Raw genomic sequence first — 23,808 nt, 5'->3', positions numbered from 1 at the left:
CACGCTAGACAGATTATTCATGTAACTTGCTGTTTATTTTTATTCCTGTACCATACTCAGGTTTTTCTATCAGAGATATCCTTAGAAATGCTTTATCTTATTTCTTTTCAGTCATTCATTTCAGGAGAGATTTGAGTCATACTCTGTGCCAGTCGCCAGGCTTGGGTGCTAGGTTATCACAGTAAATAGGCAAATCCCTGTTGCAAGGGTCTTTCCTTTAAAGAGTGGCAGTTACTGTTCAGAGCTAAACCATCACTTCCTCGACAATCCTCTGTTCTCTTTCTGGTTTCAAGCTTCATCTTGAGATGCAGATAGCATTTTCTGAAACTATCACAACATACTTCATGACATGCCTTTTTATCATGGTTAGTTGTGTGTCATCTACTTCTTGTAGGGAATGGGCGGCTTCATCTATGCATTGTATGTCACACTAAAGAAATGGTTTCATTTTACTGAATGAAAAAAATGAAGTTAAAAAATAAAGTCTAAATTAGATGGTGAGGTGAGAAGGGGGAGAACATTGTGCTTAAAAAAAAATACCATGTAGATGTACATATTTGGGACAGTCTAAATGATTAACAACTAAATTAGGAATAGAAAGAGTACTAACCTTATTTATTCTTTCTCTAACAGTAACTTTAGACTCTGAATGGACAAAAAGGATCCCTGCAGTATGCAAAAACACTAATTATAAGGAAAGAGCAATTTACATTATTTATAAGGAAGCTATTTACATTACTTAGCCCTGTCAGACACAATAGTTTTGGAGCTCTATTCTTTTACTACAGTGAAAAGAATAAAGCAAAGTGACAAGGAATTAGAAAAGATATTCTAATAGATGCATCTCATTATAAGAACAATAACGCTTCTTAAATGTTAAAAAAAATCCTTCAAATATAATTTAAACTGAACAAAATGGAAACTTCCATCTTACCATGAAGATGATTCAGAGTATAGTACCCATTTAAATATTCAGACAAGCTCCAAAAAGTACTGAAAATCAAGCATTGTTAACTTTATTAGGTGCAAGGAGAAAATGACTAAGATGCAGCGTTTCATAATTCATGTATTCGAAGTTAATTAGTCACATTTTCTTTTACCAGTAACTTTGAAATATAAGTGTCTGCATTATGAATAAGGTTGTTTGTGAAAGCAACCAAATCAGGGAGAAAAACTCTACTTTATGTGTTTTATTTTTATTTTCTTTCCTCCTCTCTGAACACTTTAATTTTATCCGGCAGTTCCACTTTCATTAATATAACAGATAGTATTCAGTGGCAAATTATACCAGCTTTTGATCTGAAGTGGACAAGTCTGTTATATGAGAATCAGGAGAAGGTGAGAAGAGAAAGATTTGCCGAGCTGATTTTTTTAAAAACAGATCTTTTAATACTTTTTGTAAATGCCCAAAGATGAATTTTCTTAGGCCTACGTTCTTTAAAATCTTAATATTTTTTATTGCTCATTTAGAAACAAGATAAAATCTTGATCAAAGGATGATTTCTACATTCTGATTGGAGAATTGAACTCTTACAGTGAGGTGTCAGAGCACCTCACTACTTGCCTGGAAGGTTCTTGGGCCATAATTACCTGCCTTAAAGAGCAAAATCAGCATCATTTTCTTTCAAAGAATACTAAAGTCCGGTACACATGACATACTAGGCCAGCCTCACAAATTAGCACAGCCCCACAGAGCCTGCAAGAAATTAGGTCAGGACTGAAAGAAATCAGGCTGTGGTCCAATAAGGTTTTCAATCTTAAGTGGGAAATTAGATTCACAGGGTGTTAAGGTCACTGTCTTTATGCAACAAAACCAGTAACTTCTCAGTGTTAGAGACCTATTTTTCTAAACCATCAAATATTTCTGGTCCTTCTCTTAGACAATTTTTGGCACTGCATAATATACAAAGAAAGCAGGTTTCCTATTGGTTGGAAACATACTATAAACAAACAAACAAACGAATTTTACTGTTGCTCATAATATGCAAGGAAAAAAGTCCTTCACTTGCCCCCAATTATTGCCCTTGAGGCCTGTAGATTCCCCATCAAAAGCAACGCCTCCTAAAATCCCTGTTTAAAATGTGGAAATATTTTGAGAGTTAACACTTTAAGCCACTAGTACACATTAATGTCCAATAGTTAAGGCTGAGTAAAATGCTCATTAATTTTAAAATATAGTGATAATTAAGATATATTTGACATACAAATGAATCAATATAATCACAATTATTAGGCAATTCCCACAGAGACCTCAAGGTGCAAACAGAGGGAGGAGAATGGATCAGTGGCATGTACTTAACTTTTAAATTGCTTGTCAAATATTTTTCTAATTTCAATTTGATTTATAAGCGTAGTGTTTTGGGGATGGTCAATACAGCCTATTCATTTTTAGCACAGGCTTTGAAGTCAGAAGGCTGAGGCCTGGTCCCTGACCTTATGGTTTATCTTGGTCAAATGACTAAATCCTTGTAAGCTTTGATTTCTTAAATCAACAGAGATACTAATAATATCCTAAGTTGTGAAGCTGTTACGATGATTAAATGAGATTATGTTTCAAATGCTTAGAACAAATGCCTGGCACATATTAATGATCGTCAACATCATTATTAAGTGGCGGAAGTGAAAAAAGGGTATAATTTGAATTTGACTGGAAGTTCGCCGGCTCTCTATCCAGAACCTTCTCTCTAATCTCGTCTCATACAGTGGTGCCAGTGAGAAGAGGACAAAAAAACCCAAGGAGCATCATCTTTCTGGACTCGGTTCTTTCCCCCTTTGCCCTCCAGGGGCCGCTGTGTTTCCCCGTCAGCGGGTTGGCTGCCTTGTTGCCACGAGACCGTCGCCGGGCAACCGCGTGTATGTACACTCCGGGTCGGCCGAGTCTCGTCGATATGGCGGCGCAAGCTTCTAGCTCGGCCTCTCCGTCCAACATGTCTGTCACATCGGTGTTGTCTCCAGGACCGCCACCGACCCCGCCCCCGACCTTAACCGCAATCTCCAAGTCACCCCTGGAGTCGAAGGCGAGCCTGCCTCGCTCCACGTGCCGCGAGGACTCGTTGCCCCTCGCCGTGTTTTATGGGCCGCTGGACGCAAAAAATCCGCTTCTGGCCTCCTTTGAGAAGGAGATACAGGAGTTGCTAGGCTTTATGAAGAGAAAGAAGGCTTTAGCCACCACAGAGAAACAGAATCATGAATTTCACCGGCGATGGTAAGCGGTGGCAGGGCGCTGGGGCGGGGGCTGGCGGGAGAACTCCAGGCCACTTTCGGGGCCAGAGGAGGAGACGCCCATGAGAATGCGGGCAGGGGTCCTAGAGCGGGTCGGCGTTACCCATGCAGGACCTGGCCCAAGGGCCCTGGGGATGTAAACGAAGTTTCGGAAGTGGACACGCGTCGCTATTACAATCCTTAATTCCTTGTAAATGTTATTGTATCTTGGCTTCCTGCTCTGGTCCAAATAAAAATCAACACAGAAATGTTTCATAACTCACCCTTCATTCTATTTCTGAGCGTCTCTTAATTGCTACTCCATGCCAAAAACTTTTTGACTCACTCACGGGTTTGCACAGCTTTGCGTGTTGTGGGTACAGTTTTGTGTATGGAGAGAAAGTAATAACTTTGAGGTAGCTTATGTTCTTGAGAAAGTTCTTGATGCCATGAGTATGTCCCTCTGTGAACATGTGCCTTTAATTCCTTTTTATGTTTTTCTTGGTTTTGTGACTTTTTCTTGATTTTGTGACTAAGTTTGCACATTTGTTTGCCTTTTGGGGGATTCTATCACCATGTTACTATCTCAAACTGTAAACTACCTGTTTTGAAGTTTTTGTTTGTTTGTTAACCATCTTTATTTCCCTGTTAAAATGCATTGCAAACTGAATAGTTATAAATCTAGATCAGTGGCAGAGAATACCAGAACAGCGAATAGTTTTAACTTATATTTTTTATTTATGCATTTAACATGAAGAAATAATCTTAACATATTTTTTTATTTATTCATGCATTTAACTATGTAATGAGCACCTACTGTAGGTCAGGTACCATTCTAGGAACTAGGAAAACAAAGTTAAATAATATACAAATCTGTATACTCATGGAACACATATTTTTGTGACTACGGCTACTTAACAAATATGTAAGGAAATTATTTCACAAGGAAATAAGTGTTAGGGAGAAAATTAGAGCAAGTAGTAGGGATGGAGGATATGGGGTGGGTATTGCAATTTAAAATGGGATGACGAGGAGGATGGTCAGGGAAAGTCAGAAAAATGGTATTAAAAAAGATGAGAAAGAGATATGGTAGTAAGTGATGAGAATATCTGTAAAAAATGTTGGCCATACAGAGTGAAGGTGTCTGGCAAGTGTGGAATTCTGAGTGTGGGAAGAACAGGTTTCTTTCAGGAATGAGGGAGATCATTGCCATGTAATTCAACATTCAGTCAGAGCTGTTATGTAGGAAGTTGGACATTTGAATCTGGAAATCAGAGAAAGTATACATTTGAGACTTGTCAGCATATAGATATTTAAATCGTGATACTGGATAGACTACTTAAGGGAGTCAGTGTAGATGGAGAAGAGGAGAGTCCAAGGACTGAACCGTGAGACATTCTAACATCGACTAGTGGTGGAGATAAGAAGAAACTGGTGGAGATAAGAAGGAACTGGCAGAGGTAAGAAGGAGGGGCCAAGGAGGTAGGAGAAAACCATAAGTGTGTGGTGTACTGGATGCCAGGTGGAGAAGCTGTTTCAAGGAGGAAAGAATGACTGAACAACTGGAGCAAATTCTGCCGATGGGCCAAGTAAGGTGAAAACCAGGAATTGACAAAGGAGAGCACATTACATACCTAAGCTATATGTATTTATATTTAAAATGTTTCTGTGTTTGTGTCTTAGATAGCAGTTTATCTTCCTACCTACACTACCAGCATTCTGGTTCAAACCACCACCATCTCATATTTTCCCTGCAGCCACTTGATTTCAAATCTATCCTTCACATAGCAGTTAAGAGTGACCTTTATAAATAAATCACTCACTCCCATATCTAAAGACTCTATTGCTTTCCATTGCTTTTCAGATACAATTAAGACTCCTTCCAGTGTCCTCCAGAGTATGAGAATCTGGCCTCACCTGCTTCTCCCATCTCAGATCATCCCTCACTTCTCTCTCAAGACTTTCCAGGGAAAAAGATCCTACTGTTTCTCATCCCAGGGACTTTATATTTGCTGCCTCCTTTGTCTGAAATACTCTTTCCTCAGCTTTTCAAATATTTGATTCCTTCTCTTCTTGCAGGTCTTAGCTCAGTTGTTAATACCTCTTTGGAGTTGCCTTTCATGTCTAATGCAGGTTCGCCAATCAGTTTATTCTATTTGTTTTCTTGTGTGTTGTCTGTCTCCCCCATTAGAAAAAAAGTCCTTGTGACTTTTAATGATGCGTCTCTGTTTCATTACTCTATCTCTAGAATCTAGCCTGAGGATTGGGACATAGTAAACATTCAGTAAATATTTTATATTGAAAAATTCAAGAGTTATTGAAACAATTCTCAAATGCAAGCATTCTCAATAATTGTTAATGTTATATATGGAGAAATAGATCTGGGTCAGTTGGTGAGTACAGTATTTGTCTCATCTTTAAACAGACTATTAGAGAATCACAAATGATAAGGATTGACATGGACTTTAGCAATCTATTCTCTTATATAGTTTAGGCATATATTTATGCAACAATTTTTATTGAATGCCTACTATGTGCCAGGCACTGCCCGAGTCATGGGTTATATAGTGGTGAACAAAATAGATATGGGAATCTGCTCGTGGAGCTTATAGTCTAGAGAAGGAGATAGACTTTCAACACAGAAACTATAAGTGCTACAAAGAAAGAAGTTACTGAGTATTCACATGTGCCAGGCATGGTACTGGGTGCTGGGGACATAGTAGTGAACCAGACAAAAACCCCTGCTCTCTTGGCGCTTATATTCTAGGGGAGGAAATAGACAAACAAATAAGTACATTTCATGGTGACCTAGACAGTGCTAAATAATAGGGAGAAAAATAAAGAGAGGAAAGGTTATGGAGTGGGAGACAGGGGGTTGCAGTTTTCAGTGAGGTGGTCAGAGTAGATGGCACTTAAGCAGAGGCTTACAGAGAGCACAGCGGCCAGAGCGGCAATGTTCAGCTGAGGTTAGAGGGCTACCTGGCAGTTGACCAGGCAAGGGGAGAGGATAAACAGAGGGAGCAATCATGTGGGAAGATCTTGGCAGGAAAGAGTCAGGGACTTTGGAGTAATGGACAAAAGCCTGTTTAGCATAGCTTAGTGTGGATGCAATGGTATGAGTTGAGATTAGAGGAATAGGTAGAACTTTGGAAGGTATCAGAGGACATTTATAGAGTTTGTGTTTATTCCCGATGCAGTGAAAAGCCATTGGGTTGTTTTTGGCAAGGTATTAACCTTACGTGATTTTTGTTTTAAAATATTATTTTGGTGATCTTGTCCAAATGGAGCAAGACTGGCAATGTGGAGACCAGTTAGGAATACTGGAGATAGGATTCACTTTTATCACATATTTGCCAGATGGTTATTTTTTAAAAACAAAATTTGTTTTATAACTATAAGAACTTCCATAAGCATAAAAATTCATTTTATTTTAAATATAGATTTGATTATATCAGCAATGTCATTAAATTTAGAGTGCGATAAATTTTTGAAAGGTATGCTTTTGTTATAAGCATGTACGATTGAGATATTCTGTTTATATAGTTATGATTTTCTATTTTAGAAAATTCTAAATATCCCTCAGTAGCTATACTCAATCAGCAATTTTACTACATTAACTTTCTTTTCTTAAATGATGTACATTGCATCTTATATATTATATTTTCCTTGTTTAATCATTACGTAAGTCATTCCCAATGAGCAGTCTTAACTTGAACTTATGGTTACTTAAAAAAAAAAAAAAAATTCTCTTATTACATAACCTTGATTGATTTAACAAAGCTGGTATTTTTCGTTTATGAGTAACAAACCCAGTCATCATTATCTCATACGTAAGATTTGGAAGAATTAACTCTTTCATTTACATAATTCAAGAATTCTAGCAAGACTTGGTGAATTTTTTGGATTCATTTATATTTATTTCAATACTGTGGCATTTCATGAAGCAGCAAATGAAACAAAAAGGTAAAATAAGCAACCAAAAAACTTCCCCCTTTTTAAATTTCTATGGAGTATATTTGCCACACTATTTATTTGGCATTGTTATTTAGTACTTGGTATATATAGATATTTTTCTACCCCTAAATTTTATTACTCAGTTCATGAAAGCAGGAATACCTTGTCCCCTCACTTCCCTTGTCACTCAATACCTGAATGAATTAATTGACATATTTCTGTCGAGGTTAACATCCCAACATGGACATCCTAGGTACTAGAGCCATCTTCAGTCCTTAAGTTTCGATTCCTGTCTGTCTTAGTCAGTTTGAGCTGCCATAATGTACATAGACTGGATGGCTTAAACAACAGAAATTTATTTTCTCACAGTTCTGAAGGCTAGCGGTCCCAAATCAAGGTCGGCAGGATCAGTTTCTGGTGAGAGCTCTCTTTCTGGCCTGCAGAGGCCCACTCTGTTTTCACATAGCCTGTCCTCTGAGGAAAGGGCTAAGACCTTAACAGACACCTCACCAAATGAGATATACAAATGGCATATGAAAAGTTGCTCCACACCATATGTCATCAGGAAGATACAGATTAAAACAAGTCATATACCATTACACATTTATTAGAAAGGCTGAAATCTGGAAACTGACCAAAAAAAAAAAAAAAATGCTGGTGAGGATATGGAGCAACAGGAAGTCTCATTCATTGCTGGAGGGAATGCAAAATAGTCATTTTGGAAGACAGTTTGTTGGTTTCTTACGAAACTAAACGTACTCTTCGGTAAATTGTTCTCCTTGATATTTACCCAAAGGAGTTGAGACTTATTCTATACATAAATCTGTACATAGATGTTTATAGCAGCTTTATTCAAATGGACAAAACTTGGAAGAAAATAAGATGTCCTTCAGTAAGTAAATGGGTAAATAAACTGTGGTATATCCAGACAATGGAATATTATTCAATGCTGAAAGGAAATGAGCTATCAAGCCATGAAAAACATCAGGGATCTTAAACGCATATTCCTAAGTGAAAAAAAGCCAATCTGAAAAGGCAACATACTGTAAGGTTCCAATCATATGACATTTTGAAAAAGGCAAAATTATGGAGTGGGTAAAAAGATAAGTGGATGCTTCATGTTGGTGGCGGAGTTGGGTGGGAGAGGGATGAATATGCAAAGCATAGAGGATTTTTAGGAGAGTAAAACTACTCTGTATGGTACTGTAATGATGGATACATGTCATTATACATTTGTCTAAGCCCATAGAATGTGCAATAGCAAGAGTGAACCCTAATGTAAACCATGGACACTGGGTGATAATGACATGTCAATGTAAGTTCATCAGTTGTAACAAATGTACCACTCTGGTTGTGGATGTTGATGATGGGGGAGGCTGTGCATGTGTGGGGGCAGGAAGTGGATGTGGAATCTCTATACCTTCTGCTCAATTTTTCTGTGAACCTAAGACTGCTCTAAAAAAACTCTTATTTTTAAAAATGCATACAAAGAGCTTCGATTAGTGCTTGACACAAGTAATAATTTTAACTACAATTATGTTTATTAATAATTAGACATTAACAATAAGACACATTGGAAAGACAGCACAGATAAGTTTTTAAAGATTCCTTGCTAATGAAGTTTCTTGCTGACTTTGAAGATATTATTTTATTTTATGATTTTTACAGTGCTACCTCTTTGTTTAATATCTGGACCAAATATGCCCCCCGGCTGCCAGCTGCCTATTACAATGAAAAGCTTCTGAAGGTTGGAGATAGCCTTTGTGAAATGAAAGTAAGTGCCTCTGGAGTAAAAAGAGCCTAAATGAAACTCATTTGGCTAATTATTATTATTGTTTGGTTTGTTATTATTATTTGATTTGATACCATTCCTATTTTACACGATTTGATTGTTTTTCTTAGAAAAATATAAATGAATACATAAACTTTTAATGAGGCCCAGAAACCAAAAAAGTGTTTTTTAATTTTGTAGTTGAGATTCTCTAGAGGTGAGAGATTCCTGAACAGAAAGACAACTGACTGGGCATGGGCCAGAGCCCAGCCCCTAGTTACAAAGGGTGTGGTAGGCGCCCAACAGGAAATGCTGAGTCATCATGTTCCTACCTTTTACAAAGGAGCCCAGACACCACTTCCTGTTGTTTTTCACATGGTTGGCTTACCCAGTAAACAACTCTCATGGCTTCTGGCCTTGCTGCTGTTGCCTGTTTCCTAGTGCCCTGTTTTAATGCCTTTAATCTTAATGTTTTGCTGAATCTAGTTGTAGCAGTCATTCTGTACATGCCTTGTTTCCTGCTCAGTTTTGTTCCAAACTGAGTCTGTCCCAATTTCTAGATCCTATGTCAATACTCAGGTCTTGGATTACTGTGGACTTGGTTTGGTAAGACCACATCATGCTGAGTTTTCAGTGAATGATAATGGAAGTTTTTCCCTTAAGCTCTGGCATAGGCCCAAATTATTCCAAGTTAAACATATGTGTTTGGCATACCTAGGATCCTTGGACTAAGAGTTATTTTATCCATAGTGGTTTTAGGAAAGACATGGGCTGTATTCAGTGTCTTCTCAGTCTTCCGTTTCTCGGCATTAGTTTCCATTTCTATTTTCTAGACTTGAATCCTTTTGGTTTGCGGTGGGGGGTATTTACCAAATAGAGGATAAAATGTGGAGGAACTTTGATAATGAAGAACTAAGATTACTTTCTGCTGCCAAAATTGGGGTTCACCTTAGCTCCCTGTAATTGGACTAGAGTGCTTAGAAACTTGAAAATACAGAGTTTGGAAAAACTGTAGGAAAAAAAAAGATGAGATCCAACTTGTAAGCTGTATTCTTATGAAGTTAAATGACAGCTCTGACAAGAATTAGGAGCGCGCCCCCTCTCCATTTTTATGCTTCTCCACAATATAAAAAGCTGGTGATACACAGCACAGTTTGGGGTTGTTTGAGGAGTATCCAGGTGAGTGGAGTGGATATTGGTGGAGGGAGGAAGAAGGAACATGTTAGAAGTTGATAAAACAAGTGGGTGATGGGTAGTGGCTAAGGATTCAGAATATTTCAGATAAAAAGGCTCAGATAGGATATTTTACTTAAAGGAACAAAGAAAACATTTTAACTACTTTTCACTGATGGGAAAGTAGGCTGATAAAGGTATTTATAATCCCGAAAATGAACTTGACTTGTTAGTTTGGTTTTAGAATCTATTTTTATTTTAGTGACAGTAAAGATCATTTTGTTGAAATACTCTTGTTTTGAAGCTAGGTTTGAATTCATTATATGAATCAAGTTAGAACAGAAAAGAATCAGAATTAGTGAACAGTAAGTAACAAACAAGTCAACAGAAATAGAAACAGCATTTGACTGTGGATGCTTCCCAAGGGGCTAGATAACCTGAAAGGCAGTTCATACCCAGGGCAGTTGCTTTTCCTGGAGACACAGTTACAGGGGAGGAAGTGAGTAAGGGTTGCAACAGACATAATTTCAGAGTCCTACTCACATCCACCGCCCTGAAACTCTCCAGGTCAATTGTGCCTTCTGGGCTATAGAAATGAAGCATCTGACTTTGTAATGGAAATATAGGCATGAATTAAAACTAACAGATTCATAACTAACAATAGTTCAGACATTTTTTTTTTGGTTTGTCCTGACGCAGTTTCAGAGACTGTTGACAGATGGAAGAAAGATTGAGTCAGCTCATCATCTGCATTTTTCTCTCCTCTCCTCCCCTCCTCCTACTTTCCCTTTCCACTCCTCTTTCCTCCCCCACCACCCTTCTCCTCTCCCTGTCTCCTTCCTTTCCATTCTCTCACTCTCCTTTCTCTTTCTACCTTTTTCTCCTCTTCCTGCCCTCCCCTCTCTCTTAATTCTTTCTCTGTCCTCTCTCTCCCTCCTTTCTTCCTATTTCTTTCTTCCCTCCTTTTCTTCCTCCTTCCCTCTTTTTCTCCCTCTCTCCCTTCCCCATCTCTTTATTTCATTTCTTTTTGGAGCTTAGGAGGTATCAGAGAAGCAAAGCTAGTTACATAGCTCATCTACCTCTCTGACTGAGTGGGCAGGTTACTGTCATATGGTAATGCTGAATTTTTTGGATTTTGAGTATGTACAGGTATTATTAGCACACACGACACTCTAGTGAATATTCTCATCTTTGAGTCATGATGGTCTTATCTCACAATAGGCTTGTTGTGAGGAGAATTAAATGAAATAGTGCATATGGATTGCATAGCACAGTATCTGTCACATAATATGTGTTTGGAAATGGTAGTGATAATGATAGCAATAATGTAATGGTAGTAGTAATAGTAATAATTAAGATTAATACTATTAAGAATAATATAAATATTACCTAATTTTAATAATGATATACTTTCATAATTATTTAATATCGATATGATTTAATGGTTATTAAAATTTTAATAAGCAAAATGATATTTTGAGACTTTCATCAAGTGCTCTTTTTATTTTAGGAATATAAAATGGCCCTATTGCAGTGCTATGGAAGATACCTTCAGCAGTTCAGTATCAACTTTGATGAGAATCAAGCAGATGTGCATCAATTCAAAATGGTCTTTTTTCCAAAAGGCTTTGGAGACAAAACTGCTGCAAATACAGTGAGATGAAAGCAGTAGCTAAAATAGCTACAATTTATGATTAACTATGCAATGTATCCTTTCGTTGATAGCTTCTAAATGTCTTTGCTTAGCATAGAATTTATAGTATGCTATAAGTTGCTTAATAAATGTTTTCAATGCTGGATAAGAAAGTGCACTTATTAAACTTTGTAAAGATGCTTTGGAGATTGTAACACTATAATCACTCATTCATCCAGCAGTTATTATTATAACTGATATATGCAGAGTGCTTTTCGTTTACAAAGTGTATATTTGATCTTCACAATAACTTTATGAGTTAGATACTATTATTATCCCTCTTTTACAAAAGAGAAAAAGAAAACTAATCACACAATATAATTAGTGGCTCTGAAGATCAAACACAGGTCTTCTTATAAAAATTTTATGCTTTATTTGTAGTATACCAGTATTATTATATTAGTTGCAACCGTTGATTTACTGGTCGAGTGGTTACCATGTGCTAGGCTCTTGTATATGCAATATATGAATTGTCATCTTGTAACCTCATTATAGTCTTAAAAGGTGGGTACTATTATGATCTTTTATAGATGAAGAAACTGAGGCTTACTAGGGCCTAAGAAACCCAGCCCACTCAAAACAGTGGGCAGAGTTGGTGTTTGAAGCCTAATCAATCTGACTTTAAAGCTATTTTATTCCAGACTTGATGATTCAAGACCTTGGAAACATGTAGTTTAATAAGCAGAAAATCTCAAGGCATGTTGGGGGAGCACATTAAGCAGTTCAATTTGGCTATATCATAGGTACATGAATGACAATACAAGGCAATATAAGTTGGCACCCCATTGGGAAGACTACTGAATGAAAGCTTAGGAGTTTAGATTTTAAAGGTCCCTCCTATTTCATCCTGGTCCAGGCCTCCATCTCTCTCTCGTGCTCTTTCATTATCGTGCTTCCACTTGGCCTCCCTGGCTTAGCACCAGTGCACTGATGAGCCCCACTGTGTGCAAAGCTTATATTTTAGATATCTGCATGGCTCATCTCTCACTTCCTTCGGGTCTGCACTCCTGCTTTATTTTTCTTTATATCACTATTGTCACCAGCTGCACTTTTATTTGTTTGTTTATTTTTTTATTTCCTGTCTCCCTTTCTAGAATGTGAGCTTCATGAGGACAAGGGCTGCTCTAATCTCTAATCTCTAATGCCTAGAACAATGCCTGGCATGCAATAGACCCTCAATAAAACTTTATTGAATGGATGAATAAATGAAGTGATGTAGTCAGAATTATTAATCTAGAAGCGGTACACGGTATAAAAGGGAAAAGACTTGAGGCAGGAGGTAAAGCAATGAAGGTGACATTAAGAGTATGCCAACACGACTGTTGTGATGGGTGCAAAAAGATATGAAGAATTTGTTATTTTACATGCTAAGTTTGAGGTTCTGGCATGACACTAGTACACTGTGATTCTCAACAAGTATGTATAAAATGAGTAAGTAAGAGAATAAATAGAATGAAATTTTAGTCCAGTAGGAACTCAACAACACAGAACTAGAGGTCTTAAAAAGTTTTGTTAGAGAAATAGATTTTGGAATTAAATGCATAAAGATCATAGATGAAGCAATATAATGAAGAATTTACTGTCAAAATATTAACAGCAAAGTTCATGCAAAGATAATCATGTTATTTAATGTTCCTCTTTGTATGTACTATGGGGAGGCATTATGGTAGAGTTGGTAAGATTTTGGTCTCTAGAACAAACCTGCCTGGGTTCAGAGAGCTGCTGTGGCACTTCCTCACAATAGGACCTTGGTGAAGTTATGTCATTTCTCTGTTCCTCAGTTTCCTCATCTGTAAAACAGAAGCAATAATAAGACCTACCTCATAGTGTTGTTTTAGGGCTGCTGAGATAATTAAAGATTTAGAATAGGGCCTGACACTCAAAAAACATTACCTATAATTATTTGCTCCTAAAAGAGAGAACACTTTGAAGATAATGATCGTTCCAACATGTAGATACATTCAGTTAATATCCTCTGTGATACCAACTAAATGGTGGCTAGAAATAGTGTATGTGTATCTGAGCAGGATGTGTATGTGGTAGATAAGGCCTATTTGTATTGAGTGTCCACTGCCATAGCTTTACCAGTACTCATCAGTACTCTAGCCAAAATCTCTCTTCTGAACTCCATATCTATCTTGTTATATCATAAACATCTCACCTAGACATATCCCAAGCTGAATTCATCATGTTTCCTCCATAATTGGCTCTAGTGGTCACCCAAGCAAGAAATCATTGCAAGAAGAAGACCTCTTCCTCTCCCTTATCTTTTATATCTAATTGTTCACTAAATCCCTTTGACTCAGACAAGACTTAAATCTTTCCTTTCTCTTCATCCCTGGTTCCAGGGCCCCATTGCAGGGCCCGTGGTATGTCTGGACGACCTCAGAGGCTTTTGATCTCTCCTAGCCTCCCTGCATGTAGCTTTGTCCCTGACCCTCTGCTCTTCATCTTCCACACTTTTGTCAGAATTAATTTCTGAATTGTAAATCAAATCATTTTACTCCTCTTCCCCTTTGACTTTGCCCTTTAGCTCAAGTCCATATTCCTTGAAAGGACATGGAATGCTCCTCATGTTCTGCCCATGTACTACCTCTATAACCTAATCTCTTTATCCTAAACCTTCTTATCCATCCTTACAAAAGACTTTCAATTCAGTGACCATAGCAACTACTTTAAGCATTCCTAGCATTGCTTGTGTCTGGAATTCTTTTTCTTCTGCCAAGAGCAGGGGCTGTGTCTTCTTCAACTCTGAATTGCTTAGCAGAGTGTGGCAAATAGAGGAACTCGATAGATCTTTGCTGAATGAATTGTGTAAGTGGTAATAATTACATCTGAATTAATTAAAATGCTGTGGGGCGAATTTCAAAAAATCAATTCAATTCTATATTTTTCAACATAGGATTTTGTACTTTTTTTTTTTTTGCTTTTAAATTTTTTCCATTAAAGAAAGATAATCTTAACTAAATCGACACTTCAAAGAAACCTATTTTACCACATTGCTTTGTATAAGTCTTAATCTGTTAGGGTTATTATAACAAAACTTTATAGACTGATGGCTTAAACAACAAACATTTATTTCTCACTTTCCGGAGGCAGATGTCTCTGTTCAAGGTGCTGGAATATTCAGTGTCTGGTGAGAGCCCACTTCCTGGTTCATAGATGTCTTTCTTCTTACTGTGTCCTCAGTTGGCAGAAGGCACGAGGGAGCTCTCTGGGGACCCTTTTTATGAGGACACTAATCCCATTCATGAGGGCTCCATCCTCATGACCTAACTACTTCCCAAAGACCCCACTTTTTGATACCATCGCTTTAGGGATAGGTTTCAAAATAAGAATTTTGGGGGAGACTGAAACATTTAGTCCATTACACTGTACTAATCTATTAATTAAGCAAAATTATTTCCATTTTAGTTTTTTTACATTTAAAAAAAACTCTCCCGTTTCATAAACTTATTTATATTTATTTGTATTTTCTCATGTATTTCAGTTTCATGCTTTAAATGGCAAATATATTTGCACCTACGAGCTGGTCTGTGACAGTGATATGAACCTGCAGAATAAAGAATCTGTGAACCAATGTCTACATATCTTGTCCTCCTTAAGACTCATCATGCAGGTGGCTCTGCCACAGGAGCACCTGTGCTGGATTATCTTCAATGGTATATACCCATGTATTTTATCTTCCATTGTGTCATTCAGAAAATTATTTAAATGCCAAGTTTGATGTTAAGTTGATTACCTTGTGATTTAAAATGTATTTACTTCACAAAAGGATATATGTATTTTTTTACATTTTTATTACATTTTAATTTGTCCTAATAAGCTGGGTTTGCTGGTCTAGAAAGAGTTAGAGGCTGTGAGGACAATTAGTTTCAGGTGCATAAAAAGCATAGGCTACAGTTATTAAGTAAATATAAGTGGGGAAGAATCAGGGAACCATTGCAGGTTATATTGATTCTAAGCATCATGCATTTATTGGTCCTCTTCTCAAATACTTAGGCCGGTGACTGTGGCTTTCCACATATCAGCCTTCTCCTCCTACTCGGTTTTGTGTAAGGAGCTCTGAGAATGTATGTGTATATGTGGGTGTATATTATATTTATATACATAGATACATTATATACATATATACATTATATATGTGTCATGAAATATTATTTATCAAAATGTAGCATTTTTGTCTTTAAAGAGCTACACTTTAGATTCAGTTCAAGTTCTTTTTAAAGTTACAATTAGAAGTTGTAATAAGTCATCTGCTATATTCTCTGGATATTCTTAAAACGAAAATAGTGACAATGTGTTCTTTGTGCATAAGAGCAGGACAAAATAACTTGGAAGAAAATATATTGGATTTTACCTTATCTGTGGTAATTGAAATATATTTCCTAACCTTTTCCTTCCTCATACTCCCCAAATAATTTTTTGACATTTTGATTGAAATTAGACCTTATATTTACTGCTATAGATGATGCTGACTTTGGAAGAAATGTTTTAGTGCAGTGATTGTCAAGCTTTTGCGCCTGATCATCCTTAAGAGGATCTGATTCCCAGAGTAGCCACTGCCATCTCTCCACCTGGGTTGCTCACACATCTTGGTAGGGACTGAGCAGGAAGGCGCAGAGGTCCTGTGCTACAGAAGCAATGATAGGCCATGTATTGGGCCTTGCTGCTGGGCTTTGCTTGAGTGGTGGAAGTGATGCAGCATGACACCCTGTCTGCAGTCCTTTTAAGATCAACATACAAAAAATCCCAATATTAAAAAAAAGATTAAATGATTCCTGTATCTTCTATATCCTATTCTTGATGTATTCTTTATTATTCTTATTCTTATTCTTATTTTTGTTATTATTATTATTATTCAGGTGGTATCATGCTTTAGATTTTATTTTGTTTCCTAAATATTTTTCCACTCGATACTACGGTTCTAGAATCTAGCAAGGTTCCTGTGTGTAAATCAAGTTCATTAACTCTGCCTGCTGAATTGTATTCCAGATATCCATACACCCTTAGGGATGGGCACCTGGTTTGCCCTACCTCTCTAGCTGCACAAATAATTCTGCAATCAATATTCTTGCACATGTCCTTTTATAGACCTGTGTGAGAGTTTTCTGGGATCTATGCCTAGGAGTTGGATTGCTGAGTTGTGGGAAATATACATACTTAGTTTCACTAATTCCTATACTTATTTTAATTAATTCATCCAAAACTGATTGCCAGGCATTGTTCTAGGTGCTAAAGACATAGGATTGGACAGTAGACCAAAATCCTGTTCTCATGGTCGCATTCAGCTACAGGGAGGTGATAAACAAATCAAAACTAAATGGTTGTGGCAGATTGTGCTGAGTGCTTTGGAGAGAAGTAAAGCCGAGGAGGGTATAGGGACAGCTGGGCTTGCGCTGAGTCTGGATGTGCAATTTAAAATAGAATAGTCAGGGAAGGCCACATTGAAATGACATGTGAGCAAAGACCTGAGTGAAACATCTGAGTATTTGGAGAAGGACATTCCAGCTGGGGGGTTAGCAATGCAAAGTTCTAGTAGTTCTCAAACTTTCAAATTTAAGTAATCAAAGATAAATTGCCCTACATTCAAGTTATCAAAATACATATAACTCTTTCAATTAGAAGTTAACACTCTCTTTACTTTTAATTGACTGTTATATATACACTCCCTTGGTTTCCTAAGACATGTAACCACTCTTGGTTCCTTCATAAAATCTAATTGGATATATGAATATTTGATAAAACCTTACTTCTTGATTAACCTGAACTCTCACATTTAAATCCTTAAATAGATGATTTGGTGGTGGCCATCTTCGATGAAAAAGAGTCACACGACAAGCAATAAACTCGTATTACGGATTTAGTTGAAAAACCAAACAAAACAAACTTCCAGGGATATCTTGAGGTTGAAAAGACTCAGTCTATGTTCCATTCTATCCCAATTACTCTCTCCATCAGGCTTCTGCAGAGGGAATTTAGGAGCCATACCAAGATCCTGAACCATCAAAGGGGGGGCTTCAGTTATAGTCAGAATATACTAAGGTTGGAAAGGTTAAAGACACATTTTGAAATACAGAGTGCCCTAGTCATTCTTGAAGACTGTCTCCTGAGGTCTTCTGAAATTCCCCAGTTCCTGTTACTGACGTTTATGCAGGCTCCTGGTGTACACCTGAATCACATGTTTTTTGAGGAGGCATGCATTTCCTGTGCATATCTTTACTTGATGACTTTTTTTAAAGATTAAAAATAGAGGTCAACAAGATCAAGTTGAGATAAGAATGCTGGGCTTGAGCTATTACTAGTCAAGTGGCTTCTTCCCTGGTGGATCTTACATGAAATAAATAACTATGTCATGGGAGCAGTCACACTAAGCATGCTGAGTTCTTGAATGTTGAGGACCTGTTGCAATCTCTATGTAGTTTGTGGTGCTGTAAGTGTTTAAGATTTTATTCAATATATTTTTGTTACTAATTTATGTAATTAATATTTACTATGTTTACAGGTGTGTTTTAATCAAGTGATGGGTGTTTTGGATGAGATGCTGTTTTCTCAGAAGATTTTGAAATTTTAATGTGAACATAGGATTTATAATTGTTGAATTTTGATGGTTGTGAATTTTAGATGAGATTTTTTTAAAGAAAATATTTAGACTACTTGCATTATAATTACATGCATTTAAAAAGCATGTTACAATCTTTCACATATGTTTATAGCGTGATAACGTCCTTTGTATATTGGTGATGTTCCCCACCCCTCTCTATAACCCTGCTACCAGCCTTCTATCCTTGTTTAATTAATGGCCTGATCAAAAAAAAAATCATACTTGAATGATATTAAATAGGAATTGGGAAATCTGTTTTTCATTAGAGTGCTCTTAGGACAGACATTAATAATAGAATAAATATTATATGAGACTGCGAATGAATATAATGAAACCCATTATGCATTACGATTTTTAAATTATCATGAGCTTCCTTGTTGAGTACTGTGCCGATTAAAGATGTATTGTAATCTTATTTGGAGATCAATCTTTAGTTTTTAAACCATAAGGAAACCATGAGAATTAATAACATTTTATTTGAATTACTAAAACCACAGGATACATAAATTATGCTACAAAAATATTCATTTGTTCAATATATTTCAAAACTTAAACTGTTTTTGAATAAAAGATTCTTGTGTCAACATATTTAAAAAATGGTCATATTAGTTCTTTTAATTTGTCTATAAGTTATAACACAAATTATATTGATAACTTTCTGACCATTATCAGACTTTTTCATGAGATTACTTGTTTTGAGAACTACAGACTTAAACCACAGATATTGGAATATAAAATTTTGATCATTTGACTGTGAAACATGTTAATGATCTTTTTCTCCATCTAGGTACCATTTACATTTACACCATTTGCAGAAAACTGATGATTATAGGTCAGTCTTCCAAGGTATGAAATTTACTAACAAAACATCTGCCTCTGTATTTCCTATTTTTCTTAAGAGTTTCGTTAACTTTGGATGCTAAACAGAGCAAATTTAGGGAGTTATATAACAAAATTTAGTGAATATATATATATATTATAGGTTTACTATTTTTAGTTTTACTTTAACATGATTGTGGGTAAAAATGCAGACAATAAAGTGTTAATGTAAAGAAAGCATTCTTAAAATTGATGGGCTTTTCTACTGTCCCTTGGTCTCCCAGGTTAGTAATAATTTGTCAACTTGATACTGAACATCGATCTGGTAACTATATCTCTAGGTGTAGTACTTGGCCAAGAGAGTCCTGGTTTATACCTACTGTTCTGGAGTAATCATTAGTAGTGCCTGCTTCCACTCTTCAGAGTGTCCTGGTTTGAGGGATAAACTGTGGTTACCCTGCTTATATCATATGTGGAGCCTGGACTTCATTTTGCTTGAGGAGGTTGGACTTGACTTATGGCCCACCTGCTAGTTGGGTGAATGAACATCTAAACTCTGTCCTAGTCACACGTGAGGGTAAGGGGACTTTATTTTATAATAAGATTCCCACTGACCAGTGTTCACTGATCAGTTTTAGTGTGAGGAAATGGCTGACACTGCTCTTGACTTTCCTGCTTCGTTGGTGGCACTCTTGTCTCTAGGAGACGTATTCATCTCCTGTATCCATTGTCCAGTCTTCGGAATGTGGGCCAAGAAGGGAGAATATACTCCCGTTGAGACCATACCTAAGCTGCTGCTGGTGTCTGAAACATTACTATTTTATTCTTTATCGCATGCAAAACCTTATTCTGAATATCCTGACACTAAGGACAAATACTTTTTCTCCTTTATTTTTGCAAGACGTAGCCAAGCATCTTAAAAGTTGACAACACTTAAAAAATAAAAATGGAAGCAAAGATATTTGCATGCTTAATGGATAACATTAATTATGTGTTCTCTCTCTGTTTTGTTCTTTGAATTTAAAAATTCTGTTACTGACAGTGACTTGAACAAGTCTGTGCCAGCTTGGGTGTGAATTTAAATGAGGAGAGACTGTTGCATATATAATGTAAATTTGGCCTACAGACTATTCCAGTGATTCTACATTCAGTTCCAGATGATTTCTTAAAGAGAATTTACATACTCCTGTTGTCCTTGCTGTAACGACAAATTCTGCTTCACAGAATCCTCATAGTTTGGTCTGCTGCAGCATTTGTCTCCCAGACCTTTAGAGGGGAGAGATGTGTGTACCAAATTTGACTCTTTGTGTTTGTACTTGTTAATGCGGAGAGAATTTTAATGTGATAGTCATTTAAAAATAATTTCATATTTATACTCTATGTAAGACTTCTCTCCCCCTCATAGAACTTGAATTTCTCTCTGACAAAATAAGGGCTGAAGGAGAATAGTTCTATGGTCCTGGTCTTGTGGGGCGGTAATGAGAGAGGGAGGGATGCAAGAATTTTGGGGTGGTGGGTGGTTGTACAGTTGGCATTTGAAGACTGGGATGAGATTCTTTCACTTTGTTTGATATAATAAATTCAAGGAAATTAATAATTTTACCCAGAAATTTCTAATTCTTCAGCTGGTGGGTTGATTATTTGGGGGTCCAACTACATCTGTGTCCTTCTGGGTCTGAGGAACCTTGCATGAGACTGAAGAGAAGTAGATAAAAGATCCTCAGACTTCTCATGGTGTCACCCCAGAGCAATAAAAACCCTTATTCCTATAAGATCCAGGCATTTACGCCTACCATTTCTTATTGTTATTGAATCCCTACTGTGTGTTAGGTATTGTGTGAAGGGCTTTAAATACATAATAACACTCATTATAGTCTCATCGTCATTTGTTTAATGAATGCCTATTTTTATTAGGTAGGCTTCTAAGCACTTTCATGTATTATCTCATTTAATCTTCACATTACCACTTTGAGAAAGGTGCTATTATTACCTTCATCTTATAGATGAGGAAGCTAAGGCTCAGAAAGGTTAATTTGCTCAATGTCACACATTTAGTTCCAAGTGTAACTGAGGCCAGAGCCAGTGCCACACTGTACTGCCTCTCAACACAATTAGAATAATGCGTCTGTTGACTAAATTTAATCCTGTCATGACCCATCCTGTTTTGGCTCACCTAGTCAAATGGAGGAGCTGTGTTGGGAGGGGTTAGTATTTTTTGACATGACTCTATTCTTGAAGACATCCTGAAGACCAAGACTGGCTGGGGCTCTTCCCCAGATAAATGCTTCCTTTCTCGCTGAGGGAAGTCAGCAGCTTAAGCTTAGGGAATGGAAAGAAGGTTGATTTCCAAAATTTCTTTTGCTAAAGACATATGACAGCTTTGCTTTCATTTACGGTATATTCTGTAGTTTCTTCCAAGGCATTTCAAACTGTAATATAGTACTCAGCAAACATTGAAAAATACTGTAGGATCTATTCTTTCTAAGAAAATGTTGATTTCTGTTTCATTTATTATAAAGCTAAAATAAGTTGTAAAGTTTGTGGCTTGAACAATGATTGTCAAATTATTCCACATTCCATTACATAAACTTTGAAATTCTTCTCAGAATTGTCTCTCTCAAAGGCTATTAGCTGATATAAATGATGCTGCAGTGCCATCCTGTGGCTGAGCTGATTGTGCGTACAGCACCTGCTCTTCCTGTGAAGAGAACAGTTCTGCTTAAATCTCATCTTTTTTTTTTTTTTTTTTTTTTTATTAATGGGAATTGTTCTATCTTATCAGAAAGATAGACAAGAAAAAATGCTACAGGGTCTGGAGAAGATGGTGGAGTAGGTAAACGCTGCGGGTGCTTACTCTCACGACCACATCAAAATTACAGTGAAATTACAGAACAACCATCATTAGGAGTTGCCTGAAGTATAGCTGAACAGAACAGAAGTCCTATAACTGGGGACATACAGAAGAGGCTACCTCGAGACTGGTCCCCAGAGGCAAATTTTAGACAACTCTTACTATCCTGGGTTTCTTCAAAGTAGCATAAGTGAACTTACAACAGAAATTAATAAACTTAAGAAATAAATAGAAATGTAAAAACAAGAGAATTCAGTATATTATACAAAAGGAGAGCTGAAACTTTAGCTGTTGAAATCAAAGGGTTTCAAGGACAACTAGCAGACTACAACAAGGTAGATAAACTTAATACCAATACTGAAATAGAAAAAGTAATGAATAATTACAACATGTTTAAAGTTCAAAATGATCTAGAAGCACAAAGTATGGATATGATATTTACTTAAGAAAGGCAAGTGAAGGAGAAACAAATTGGAAGTGTAGAAGAAGAAATTGAACAGGAGAAACAAGCAGCAGATGGCATTATCAAAAATATGCCTCTTGAAAAACAAGTCAAGTACATAGAAATGAAAACCACAAATGAGAAGTAGTTGCAGGAATTAGAGACACTTCAGCAGCAACTAGATTTACGGAACATGAAAAAAGAGAGTCCGAAAGCTGAAATAGCACACTCCCAGGTAAAACAGGAGGCTGTATTGCTGCATGAAAAACTTTACGAGTTAGGGTCCCATCGAGATCAAATGATGGCAGAACATTTGAACAAAGTCAAATTAGGTTGCTTTTAATGTCCCTTCTAGCACTAAAATTTGTTACTTAGGGTCTTGTATGCTAAGTCTGAGGCCAAACCCAAATATAATGTGAACGACTTGTGATTTAAGCTATTTTTATTTCGAAGTGTGAAATTTCTGAATATCCAGAATACTGAGGGCTTTTTGAAAGACTTGTGAATTTGAAGGTGGGCGGAATTTATACCTGGCTTAATCTCATACTACTCAAACAACAATAATCCAAATGCAAAAATCCACAATAGGATTTTTGTGCAGCAGATATGAGAAAACTCATTTTGATGACTATTAATTTCATATCAGTTCATGGTATGGCAAGGTTGGCAAACAATGACAATGACAGTAGCAACAACAAAAACTTCAATAAAGCATAAAGCAACTCTAGACTGACTTAGTAGAAGTATGGTGTCCAAGGCCAAGGGTCATTACTGTAGTCTCATCATGTACTCTAAAGGGACCTGAATCACAGCCACAGAAGACTAACCATGATGAGAAAGGGACGTGTAGTCCTGGGAGGTAGAGAAGTGCTCAGGGGTCTTTATCCTGGAGAGAGAGCTGGGGGAGAGGGCAGGCAGCATAAGTGTTTTCAGATTCTTGGAAGGCTATAATTTAAAAGTGAGTTTTGAGTGGTTTTGTGCTGTTCTAGAAAGCATAAATCGGGCTAGTGCACTGGAGGTGTATCAAGATGGTTTGTTTACGTTTCAGATTAAGGAATTTCATTTCATGTTTAGAATTGTCTTCTGATGCCACCTGGCATGTTCCTTAATACTAGAGGTGGAAACTCTTGTGTAGGGAAGGTGTGGGACATCAGATGGTGGTGCTGGGGATGAAATTGGATCAATTTTCAGCCCTTTGAATCTGTGATTACTTACAATAGTTCCATATTTGGTTCTGTGAACGGAAACTTTTAAATGTAGCTTACATGAAAATGCATTCAATTGTTCCCTTTCTTTCTCA

At 36.9% G+C, this 23,808-nt stretch overlaps 1 protein-coding gene and 1 pseudogene across 3 annotated transcripts in view; both read left to right on the top strand.

Annotated features, from left to right (window-relative positions):
* The first annotated feature begins 2,829 nt into the window (after positions 1 to 2,829).
* Positions 2,830 to 23,808, top strand: part of CFAP54 (cilia and flagella associated protein 54) — a 232,974-nt gene continuing 211,995 nt past the window's right edge. The window contains exons 1-5 of one of the 3 annotated variants that reach the window (XM_039874060.1): positions 2,830 to 3,205; positions 8,824 to 8,929; positions 11,610 to 11,753; positions 15,283 to 15,454; positions 19,184 to 19,242. In XM_039874060.1, coding sequence (XP_039729994.1) covers positions 2,856 to 3,205; positions 8,824 to 8,929; positions 11,610 to 11,753; positions 15,283 to 15,454; positions 19,184 to 19,242 — 831 coding nt within the window. In that variant the 5' untranslated portion in view covers positions 2,830 to 2,855. The remainder of the gene's footprint in view (positions 3,206 to 8,823; positions 8,930 to 11,609; positions 11,754 to 15,282; positions 15,455 to 19,183; positions 19,243 to 23,808) is intronic. The other 2 variants (XM_039874058.1, XM_039874059.1) reach the window with 2 other exon arrangements.
* Positions 19,863 to 23,800, top strand: LOC120611594 (intraflagellar transport protein 74 homolog; annotated as a pseudogene).

Source organism: Pteropus medius, unplaced genomic scaffold (assembly GCF_902729225.1).
Source record: "Pteropus medius unplaced genomic scaffold, Ma_sr-lr_union100, whole genome shotgun sequence".
Lineage (NCBI taxonomy): Eukaryota > Metazoa > Chordata > Mammalia > Chiroptera > Pteropodidae > Pteropus > Pteropus medius.
The sequence above is the reverse complement of the archived record's forward strand: the minus strand, read 5'-3'. Positions and strand labels throughout refer to the sequence as shown.